The 12,473-nt window shown below is 36.5% G+C and overlaps 1 protein-coding gene across 1 annotated transcript; it reads left to right on the top strand.

Annotated features, from left to right (window-relative positions):
- On the top strand, window positions 6,795-7,387 carry LOC109225054. Its single transcript, XM_019389646.1, has 2 exons — window positions 6,795-6,975; window positions 7,092-7,387. The coding sequence occupies exons 1-2, from the start codon at window positions 6,795-6,797 to the stop codon at window positions 7,385-7,387; spliced, it is 477 nt and encodes a 158-aa protein (XP_019245191.1).

Below are 12,473 nucleotides of genomic sequence, written 5' to 3'. Positions count from 1 at the left end.
CAGCAAAATATTAAATTACAAACCTAGCTATTTAAAAGAGGGGAACAAAAGAAAATAGACTAATTTTGAGAAGGAAAGACAACAAAGGGAAGCTAGTGAAGAATGAAAAAGCAAGGAAAGTTGCTGATGATTTTTGCCTAAGTTGAATGCCTATTTATAGGTTTTAAGAGAGCTTTGAAGCATGACAAGTGTATAACACTTGCCTTGAATTTTTCATGCAATTGCCACTTTTCATACTTCTTTTGCCACATATCATAGGCTTCTGGAATGGCTAATAATTTGTCATTTAGGCTTTAAAATACAGCCACAGTCCCCCACTATTTCAAAGACTTTTTGAAATAAACTTGCTGGATTTGTACGGTCTAAATGTAATGGGTTTGGTATTTTTCGGACTAAGAACCAAACTTAGATCGATAAAGCTTGACCCACAGAATTACTGGTGAAATATGATATTTCTATGAACTAATAATTCTTATTGTAAGTCAGAGATTTTATCAATCACATTTCGACCCTCACGATTTTGCTGTTCAACGCGGTTTTGCGCCACTAGGCCATGCGCATGCCTGGTTATTCATGAGAGCTCTAGAGACTAGGCCAAAATCTCATAAGAGCGGCCTCACTCCACTCTCATATAGGTGAATTCATCAAGTGCATACTGCTTTTAAATACTCCATCCATAAGGAATATGAATTCATTGAGAGTTATAACTCAGCCTCTCAATTAGTAGCAGTCAAGCACTCACTCTTAGTGCTTCAGAGTATCAACTTGTTATTACCCATATGAACCTACTTCATGGGATCTCCAATCACATAGGTTGGGTTACCATCTCTATTGACAACATGTCAGTCTTAACCCCATCTCTTTTGAGGTTTGAAGAATTAATTTTCTTCCCACAAGTTTAGTCAGAGGATCGGCTAAATTTATCTCCGACTTCACATAGTCAATGGAAATTATTCCATCTCTCAGCAGCTGCTTTATGACATCATGTATCAACTTCATGTGTCTATTTTTACAATTATAAGATTTATTCTTTGCAATAGCTATTGCCGCTTGACAATCACAATGCATAGACATATGAGGCAATGCGTCCTTTATTAAGCGGATGTTAGCTATGAAGTTTCTTAGCCGCTCAGTCTCAGAACCAGCTAACTCCAGAGCTACAAACTCTGATTCCATATTCGATCTAGCAATGATCGTCTGTTTAGCTGATTTCCACGATATTGCAACACCACCAAGGGTGAATACATAACCACTAGTGGATTTTGTCTCATCTAGAGATCCAGTTTGCATCACTGTACTCTTCTAAAGTAAAAGGAAATCCACTATATAGGATACCATAATTCATGGTTCCTCTCAAATATTTCATTAGTCTATCTAATGCAGACCAATGCTCTCTGTTGGGATTATGAGTATATCTACTCAGTCTACACACAACATAGGCTATATCAGGCCTTGTAAAATTCATTGAATGCATCATACTCCCAATAATCTGCGCATATTTAGACTGAGCAACTGGGTCACCATTATTCTTTTTCAACTGAGAGTTAGCATCAAAAGGAGTGCTCACAGATGTGACATTAAAATATTCAAACATCTTAAGAAGTCTCTCAACATAATGTTCTTATGACAACATCATTCCATCTTCATGTAGACAATAAATTTGCGTCGAGAAAATAAAATCAAGACCGAAAAATATTGCAACAATCGTAGTATTTTATTTTGAATATTTGAGTATTACACTCTCTATGAATCCTCTGATTCTTCTTTTCAATAGTAAACAAATTCAAGGGCTTTCGAGCTTGATCTTGAATCTATATTTGTTGCACGAACGATGATCTTGAATTCGACTAGCACGAACTTTGATTTGAACTCGTACTCCTTGAACCTTGATTTGTTCTTCGTTCTTGAGCTTGAACTTGATTTGTTCTTCGTTCTTGAGCTTGAACTTGATTGCTTGAAGCTTGAAACTTGTGGAGGAATTTGCACCGTTTGATCCACGAGCTCTTTCTTGCTTCTTGTTATGACTTCTGGTCTTTTTTCTGGGTTATGAAGACCCCTATTTATAGCTGTGGAAGGGTGGAGTCATGATAAGAACAAACTCTTTCCGACCAATCAAATTGAAGTGTGACATTGCCGCATTTGATTGGCCAGAACATGTCACTTGCACGCGTGGCGGGATTTCATTGGCCTTTCAGTGTGACAGCATGCCTTGTCATTTTGACACGTGGCATGGTTCTATTGGCTCTTCCATTTAACTTGGCGCGCCACGTCATTTGACATATGGCACCAAACTAGGCCTCCAGAAAGATGATATCTTGGGCCTAATGAGGTGGACTCATCATTTGTAGCCCAATTAAATGGGCTGGCCCAATAATATTGGACTTTTATAATGGGGTTTTGACACAGTTACCCACAAAAACAAAACTATTTACCCTTGTCTACCCATATATTTTTCTACCCATAAACTAATTACATTTTCTACCCATGGTAGGTTTGTGGGGAATTTTTTCTTTATCCTCCAATTCTTTTTTTATTTCTATGCTTCTTTTCTTTTCTCCTTTTCCTTTTTCTCGTTTTCTTCTTATTTTTTTCTTTTTTCCTATTCTAATTTCATTTAACTTCTTTTTTTTTTTATATTCTTTTTCTCTTCATAATCTAATTTCATTTACTATTTTCACTATTTTTTATTATTCTTTTTTTATATTATTACTAAAGAAATCAAATTGTGTACCAATTAAATGTAGCTAATACAACCAAAAAAATATTAACTAACAATATGATACCAGTATATTATATAGTTATACCAACAGGGTATACAATTGTACGCAAAGAGTTAAAAAAAAGTTTAATTCAATTATTAAACTGAAATAATATCAGTTGTCAATAAAAAATTCAAAAAATTCTAAAAGGATCTAATTGTAAGAGTATACAGTTACATTATATAGCATACTATAATATTTTTTTTTGCATTTTCAATCTGCCTCTCACGCTAGGTAAAAGCTTAATGCAAATTAAAAGGGAAAAGGCAAGTGAAGTTACGGGTAATAGGTATACTATTATAGTAGATTGTATACTATTACAGTATATTGTATACTATAATAGTATAATGTTGCAGTATAACTATATACTCCTATAGTATATTGTATATTGTGGCGATATACTATTAGGTAACTGTGTTTGCAGTATAGCTATATACTCCTACAACATATTGTATACCGTAGCGGAAAATTGTAGCTGTTCTTCGATTTTCAACTGAAAATTTCAATCTCAATCACCTCAAATCAGCTCCAAATGCTATCAAATTTCAGTATGAACTTCCAGAAGGTACTATAAGCAATATTTAACAGCACCCACTTTGAATCAAACAAGAAATCTTCAAAAATAAAATTGAGCTTCAAGCCCAACAATGGTGGATATTCAAATACACACAAAAATTTAGATCTGGAAGCTTACTCGAAGATACTATAAGCAATATTTTATAGCACCACATCGAATCAAACAATAAATCTTCAAAAAAACTATTTTCTTCCTTAAAACTTTACTATAACATATAAATTGAAAGTAAATATTATTGAAAAAAGAGATACAGACAGAGGGGGGTTGAGAGTGGGCGAGAAGTTGAACTAATGTTTTCGTAATGGGGTTTTGACACAGTTGGGGAGTTGAGCAAAATTGGAGGAAGGTAAAATGAGGAAGAAGAAGAAGAGGAACATAATAAAGGCGGGTAAATAGTTTGGGGTGCATGGGTAGGAGTAGTAAATAATTTATGTCTGGGCATTAAAGGGTAAATAGTTTGGAATTAATGGGTATAAAGTGAGATTTTTTCTTTTATAATTAATCTAATTATATTAGCCCAAAATATTTATTTCGGACTAATATATTTAAAATATAGTCCACATTATTTTATCGAATTAAATTCGATAAAATTTAACTGCTTACAAATGCCTCCTACTTCAAGACTTGTTGAGGTGTAGCATGTAGGCTTGTCGAAACCGAATCTGGCCTTGAAGTACGAATTAATTCAGACATATTTCTTTGGGCGATAGCTTAAATAAGAAGCATCAACTTTTATACACTTGAATTATCTCAAAGCAGCACTAATGGACCATGTAATTCATCAAATATTGTTTTTAAAATAGCATTTTAATTCATGGATACAACAAAATGATTCCATTTGCCCATTGAAGTGGACGTGTGTGTCCTTAAAACGATCACTTTCTTTGCAATTGATAAGGCATGCCAAGTTAAACCAATCACACTTTGAGTTATGTGCACCTCGGATCAATATAGTAGAATCCTACTAGAAGTCTAATAGCTTTGGTAGCTTTTGCTTGGCATGGAATAGCTAAATCACCGCCTCACAGTGGCCTTTTCCAAATTGGAGAATAATTCTTGCAGTCTGAATCCTTTTTGGAGTTCGATTACAGCCATCCCACATCGGTATTTATTTCCCAACAGTCGCCTTTTGACATCTATAAATACCTTACACCCTTCATTGCATTAGTACCAATTTCAGCGTTTGCAAATTGCTTTGAGTCTACTTTTTGACGACTTGAAAGCATTGATGCGAAGGTAATTTCTTCTTATTTTCTTGTGCTTTCTTCTTTTGTCATTTTTTTTGTAGGTCAAACAAGGAGGGTCGTCAAGTACTAAGTTGACGAGCAACTCCATGACGTCCCACCGAAGGATAAATCTGCAACAACTTATAGACGGTTATATCCACAATAATTTATAGACGGGCGGATCTTGCAACAACTCATAGACAGATCAGTTTGCAACAACTTATAGATGGATAAATCCATAACAACTTATAGACGGACAAACCCTATCAACATATAGACGGACACATCCACCTCAATATATAGACGGACAAATCCACATCAACATATAGACGGACAAATCTCCCCCCCCCCCCAATATATAGACGGACAAATCCGCATCAATATATAGATGGACACATCTACATCGACATATAGACGGACAAATCCACATCATCATATAGACGGAAAAATCCCCCTCAATATATAGACGGACAAATCCATATCAACATATAGACGGACAAATCCGCATCAACATATGGATGGAGACATCCACATCAACATATAAACGGATAAATCCATACTAACATATAGACGGACAAATCCCCATCACCATATAGACGAATATCAACATATAGAAGTATCTAATCCATGACAACATATAGAAGTATCAAATCCACGATAACATATAGCAGGATCAAATCCATGAAGAGGACAACTTAAGGTGCAAAGGGACTTATATGTCCACCTTAAGATTGGAAAATTATAGTTCCTTTTAAGGACAAACCAAGAAGAGGCCAACTTAAGGTGCAAAGGGACTCATATGTCCACCTTAAGATTGGAAAGTTATAGTTCCTTTTAAGGACAAACCCACGAAGAGGCCGACTTAAGGTGCAAAGGGACTTATATGTCCACCTTAAGATCGAAAAGTTATAGTTCCTTTTAAGGACAAACCCACGAAGAGGCCGACTTAAGGTGCAAAGGGACTTATATGTCCACCTTAAGATTGGAAAGTTATAAAGCTTCAACTCGAAGACTTCATGGACTTGATGACGTCGACTTGAACACTTGGAAACCAATATTGAAGGTATTGGATTCCAAAAAGTTCGTACAAAAACCTTTCCCCCCGAGCACGGCTCTGAAGCCAATCGACAAGAATTTCCACATGCCCGAAATTCCTAAGTATAACGGAAACCGATCCGAACGAGCACGTCATCTCTGACACATGTGCTATCAAAGGGAACGATCTAGAGGATGACGGGATCGAATCTATCTTGCTACAGAAATTCGGGGAGACCCTGTCAAAGGGAGCTATGATATGGTACTATAATTTACCACCTAATTATATTGACTCATTTGTTATGCTTGCAAATTCTTTCGTAATGGCACACACCGGGGCCAACAAGGTCGAAACCAGGAAGTCGGACCTTTTCATGCTAAGGTAGAAGGACAGCGAGATGCTCAAGGAATTCATGTCTCGATTCCAAATGGAACGGATGGACTTGCCATCGATCGCTGATGATTGGGCTGTTCAAGATTTCACTCAAGGACTCAATGTTCGAAGCTCAGTGGCTTCATAGCAGTTGAAGCAGAATTTGATAGAATACCCGACTGTTACTTGGGCTAATGTGCATAATCGGTATCAATCAAAGATCAGGGTCGAGGATGATCAACTTGGGGCTTTTTCTGGGTCCGTTTATCCTATTAGACCCGTTGATAGAATCAAGAGGGATATTGACCGTGAATCGAGGTCGAACAGAAATTGAATCAACCATATAATCGAGATCGTAGGAGCATCGGATCTGGGAGAAATTCTACACGAAATGAAAAGAGAAATGATCGGGGCCAATGCTCTCTAGGGCTTATGACCAAGAACGGCTTCGACAGACCCATTGGACCCAAAGAGGCACCAAGATTATCAGAGTACAACTTTAGTGTTGATGCAGCTGCCATCGCATCGGCTATCAGACACATCAAAGATACCAAATGGCCTCGACCTTTACAAACCGATCCAACACTAAGGGATCCCAACCAAATATGCAAATATCATGGCACACATGGCCACAAAATGGAGGATTGTCGACAATTGAGAGAAGAAGTAGCCCGGTTATTCAACAACAGGCACCTTCAAGAATTTCTGAGTGACCGAGCTAAGAATCATTTCAGAACAGGGATTTCAATAAACAAAATGAACAAGACGAGCCCCAACACGTCATTCATATGATCATCGGAGGGGTCGATTTTCCCCAAGGTCCGATGATAAAGCGTACCAAAGTATCAATCACAAGGGAAAAATGGACTCGAGATTACATAACAGAAGGAACTTTATCTTTCAACGACGAAGATGCAGAAGGAATCATGCAGCCCCATAATGATGCAATGGTAATTTCTGTACTCATAAATAAAACTCGAGTTAAGCATGTGCTAATTGATCCAGGTAGCTCCGCCAACATCATTCGATCGATGGTCGTAGAGCAACTCGGCCTACAGGACCAAATCGCACCCACGACCCGAGTACTAAACGGATTCAACATGGCTTGTGAAACTACTAAGGGAAAAATAACGTTGCTGGTAAACGTAGCCGGTACCACCCAGGAGACCAAGTTTATGTAATCGAAGGGGACATGGGGTACAATGCCCTGTTCGGGAGGCCATGGATCCACAACATGTGGGTTGTGCCCTCAACCCTTCACCAGGTATTAATATTTCCAACTCCAAAAGGGATAAAGACGGTTTACGGGGAGCAACCCGCCGCAAAGGAGATGTTTGCCATCAAAGAAGTAATTCCGATATCAACACTCTCATCGACAAAGGACTCAGGTTCGAAAGCAAAACAGGAAGCCAAATAGCAATCACCGATCTTTGAAGATTCGGCGGACTTTGCAGACTTCAACTTGAAGACCAACGGACTTGAAGATTTCAACTTGGAGACTTCGAGGGCTTAAACAACTTAACTTGAATTCTGGTGAACTTAAGGACTTCAACTTGAAGACCGACGGACTTGAAGATTTCAACTTGGAGACTTCGAGGGCTTAAACAAATCAACTTGAATTCTGGTGAACTTAAGGACTTCAACTTGAAGGCCGATGGACTTGGAGGGCTTGAATACTTCAACTTAAAGCTGGCGGATTTGCAGACTTCAATTTGAAGACCAAAAATTTGAAGGTTTGGCGAACTTGAAGGCATAACGAATCACCAGGCTTCAATGCAAATACTTGGTAGCCTCCTAAAAGACTATAATCATTCCATTGAAGACACCAATTCACCTTGGAAGCTTGCCCCTTTTAAAATAAATAAGATCAAAGTTCAACAAGAGGATGGCGTTTCAGCTTGATTTTACATTCCCCATACTTCACTCAGACAACAATTAGGGCAATAAAATAGCTTCACCCCACAAATTATCAGGAGCATTAGAACTAACTAACATAGAGTTCATCATCTCTTTCAATGTTCTATTTTTCCTTTCAGCTATTTCATTTGACTCAGGTGAATAAGGCGGAGTTACTTCATGAATAATTCCATTTTTTTCACAAAATCATTTAAAGATAAATATTCTCCACCTCTAGCAGATCTAATTCTCTTGATATTTCTACTAAGTTGATTTTTAACCTCAGTTTTATAAGAAATAAAGCATTAAAGGCACCATCTTTATTTCTAAGCAAATACAACTTAGTATATCTAGAAAAATCATCAATAAAAATCACATAATATCTTTTACCACCTCTAGTCATAGTCTCTTTAAATCGTCTAAATCAGTATGAACCAAAGATAATAATTCAGTTTCTCAATTTACTGAAAAACAAGTCTTTTTAGTAATTTTAACTTCAGCACATATTTCACACTTGTTAATATTATTTGAGTCTAAATCAGATATTAATCCTAACGACTGCATTTTTTTTATATACGCAACACTAATATGTTCAAGTCTAGCATGCCATAAAGAAACCGACTCAACCATATAAGCAGAAGAAGATGCATTTTTATTGCTAGTATCAGAAATATTAAGCACAAATAAACCATGATAATAATATCCACTGCCCACAAAAATATTATTTTTGGTCAGTACGACCTCATCATTTTCAAAGAAAATCTTCGCTCCAACCTTTCTAATAATCCCATAGTAACCAAATTGGTTTGGATATTAGGTACATGCAACACATCACTCAATGCTAGAGTTTTACCAGATGTGAGTTTGAGAAGACTTTTTTCTTTCCCAAGAACGCGAGTTGTTCTTGAGTCACCAAGATAAATCATTTCTTCCCCTTCCTCAACTTTGGTGTAAGACAAAAATTTATTTTTGTTTGCGCAAATGTGCCTAGTAGCACTGGAGTCTATCGCCCGATCTCTCACATTGGCCACATTATTTATTTGGAAAATGACCGCAAGAATTATATTTTCCGCTTTAGTCAAATTTAATTTTGACTTAGCGAGATTGTTAGTTATCCCAACTCTTCTCTTGCATTGAGGTACATTTTCTTGAATGTTTTAATATTAGCATTGGATATATAGCCATGTATATTTACATACATGTATTTGACATTATTTTCTGCCAAAGTTGTGGATGCAATAATGTATTTGCAACACCATGGATATCTGGCAGGACAAGTGGAACAGTAGCAGCGGGGACAACACCAAAATTGGCATCATCATCAAAAAATTCCCTAGTGGTTTACTTGTCATAGTTTCTTAGATTGTAGGGAAATGACAACGGGGAAATTACAATATAACTGCAATAATATTATTTGTGAGCAGAAATACACGAATTGGCTTGAGTCGTGCTGAACACTGTCCTAAGAAACTATTTCAGCAGTGTGAAATATTTTCTCATGATTAAACAAGCTTACCTCTACTTAAGAGGATACAGGAATCAACAAAATATTAAATTACAAACCCAGCTATTTAAAACGGAGGAACAAAAAAAAATAAACTACTAATTTTGAGAAGGAAAGACAACAAAGGGAAGCTAGTGAAGAATGAAAAAGCAAGGAAAGTTGTTGATGATTTTTGCCTAAGTTGAATGCCTATTTATAGGCTTTAAGAGAGGTTCGAAGCATGACAAGTGTATTAACACTTGTCTTGAGTTTTTCATGCATTGCCACTTTTCATACTTCTTTTGCCACTTATCATAGGCTTCTAGAATGGCTAAAATATTTGTCATTTAGACTTTGAAATATAGCCACAGTTATCTCGATCGAAAGTATTCGTTTTTGGTGAATCAGAAAAAGAAGTCTTTAGAACAAGAGGAAATTAGTCGGTGTGCAGTTGACTATGCTAATTAATTTGGATATATTATAGTGTATTTATTAATTCAATTCACATGAGGTAGTGAATAAACTAATCTCAATCCGAAGAATTGGTGATGGAGTGGATCTGATAAGAAGTCTTGGAACAAAGAGGAAAAGGAATTGGATTGATTGAGACGCCAGCGAAAGATGAATTAGTGGTACTTTTCTAGGATATACTAATATTGAAGTACCAAAGTAACTATTGAATGTAAATCAGGTCATATTTGGTAAACTATTTAAGAAAAAATATGAAGTGCCGAGGAAATTTTCCTCTTTTCTTCGAAGTATTTACGGGTGTATATAAGTTTGGATTTTTGTTTTTACCAAATCAAATTAATTGTGTCGGTTTATTAAGTATATGGACAGTGAGTTAAAATTGTATATTCAAACTTGGCACTAAAAGGTTAAGTGATACAAATTATGACAAAGTTAAAGAAATATTACAAACTAAACTATATTAAATATTTTTATGTGTAATTGTATCGGACTTTTGTTCGATTTGACTCAATTTTATCGGCTTGATACGATTTATTCATTTTCTTTATACACACCCTACGTGTAATTATGGGGAGAAATTCAAAAATAGCCAGATTTACCACTGGTCGTTGAAAAATAGCCAAGTTTCAAAAGTCATCGAAATTTAGCCACTTTAAATCTGAGCGAAAACACTCTTCAAAATCCGGAAAAATTCGCCCGCTAATTTTACGGGAGTTCCAGCATAAGTATGCTTGAACTCCGTAAATTTACGGAGTTCCAGGATAACTATGCTGGAACTCCACAATTTTACGGAGTTCAAGCATAATTATGCTGGAACTCCCGCAAATTTTACGGGAGTTCCAGCAAGTATAATTGTCCAGTATAATATACTGGAGTTTGGAGCACTGGTGCTCCAGTCTCCCGCAAATTTTACAGGAGTTAGCAAAGTATACCGGTCCAGCATAATATGCTGGAGTTCGTACACAAATGCACCGAACTCCCGTATATTATACTGGACCGGTCCCTGTTGCAGCAAAATAGTGGCTATTTTTCATTGACTTGACAAACGCTGGCTATTTTTCATTGACCAGTGTGAAAACTGGCTATACCATGATATTTTAACGTAAGGGAGAAATTCAAAAATAGCCAGATTTACAAGCGGTCATTCAAAAATAGCCACAGTTTCAAAAGTAATCGAAATTTAGTCATTTTTCATGTAAAGATAAATCTGAACGAAAACACTGTTCAAAATCCGAAAAAATACTCCAGTATAATATAGTGAAATTCCAGTATAATATACTGGAACTTCAATATATTATACTGGTACTAGAACTTTCCGCGTGTTAGAGTTCCAGCATAATATGCTAGAAGTTCATACACAGGTGCACTGATCTCCAGTATATTATGCTGGAACTTTCCGTGTTGCAGCAAAATAGTGGCTATTTTTTAATGACTTTGCAAACGCTGGCTATTTTTGAATGACCAGTCCGAAAATTGGCTAGCCCGTGCTATTTTTACCTTAATCGTGGTTGGGTTCCTTATTTTAGTAGCCCAACTTGCATTCGATTGAACGAAGAAAAAAAATTTGAGAGTTGAGACGTGAGACTATATTATTCTATCTTATCATCTTATTAACCGAGTGGTGACTATGCATCTGCTCAGGTTCACGATCCACTTGCATCATTGTTAATTGCTCAACTTGCATTCAGTTAACCCCCCACCCCACCCCACCCCCACCCACAGACACACACAAAAAAAAGTTCATTGAAACACATCTCTCTCTTTCACATGAGTTACAAATCGCTAGAGTTTAGCATATAACTCTTCATTTTTCATTTCCGTTTTCAGTTCCCTGAAGGAGGTAGAAAAGTCGTTTGTGTTTGAGGAAAAGCTGAGGTTCAGATTCACATATATTCAAAATGGGAATTAATAATAGATGCAAAGCCAACCAAGTTGTTGCACTTGGCTCGAGATTCAAAGAACAAAACCTCGTTTTATATTGTTAAGAAAACAAGCCTAGTTTATACTAATCCATCATTGTGTTCTTCTGTGTCTACTTCCAATGCAGTATTCTATACGAGATTGATCAAAGTTGGTGGACATAATTTCAGAACATCCAGCGATTAAAGCTCAGCTCAGCTTGTTCACACTAACGCCACATAATGTCATCGGAACGTCAACTACTATTAAACTAAATTCAATTGTTAACAGTTCACACTAATGCCAGATAAAGTCAAACATACAACCTTATTTGTCACGAACAGCTAGATGAAGATTCTATTGATATTGTGTTTCTATAATCCATAGTTGAGTTCAGTTGCAAAAAAAGCATCCTGGAGAAGAAGCAGCGAAAATCAATGATCATGAGCCTATTACTGGGATCTGTCGTCAAACTACGAAGAAAAGCTATGGGAATTGAATCAAACTATGAAGAAAATGAATATCTTTTTCCTCAAGAAAGGACGAAGGGGAAGGCAGGGGAGAGGATTCATTTTTCTTTATAAGTTGGCTATCTTTTATTTTTAGCACAAACTACTTGGAAAAGCTGAATCTTACGGGTAAAACTAAATTCAAAGCACAAATAGAACTGAATGAACATGATTTTGTACACAAAATTCGAGTGTAAATGAAGTAAATATATACTGGAGATTGGAGATCATTGGTTATCGAAAAT

This window comes from Nicotiana attenuata, chromosome 4 (assembly GCF_001879085.1).
Source record: "Nicotiana attenuata strain UT chromosome 4, NIATTr2, whole genome shotgun sequence".
NCBI classification, from domain to species: domain Eukaryota; kingdom Viridiplantae; phylum Streptophyta; class Magnoliopsida; order Solanales; family Solanaceae; genus Nicotiana; species Nicotiana attenuata.
This window is presented reverse-complemented; position numbering and strand designations above follow the sequence as displayed.

What these genes read in the sequence shown, in the direction of transcription:
- LOC109225054 (XM_019389646.1), top strand. Translation starts at nt 6,795, where the DNA reads ATGATAAAGCGTACCAAAGTATCAATCACAAGGGAAAAATGGACTCGA. An exon ending in GCATGTGCTAATTGATCCAG is followed by an intron (nt 6,976 to 7,091) that starts GTAGCTCCGCCA and finishes GAAACTACTAAG; the next exon opens with GGAAAAATAACGTTGCTGGT.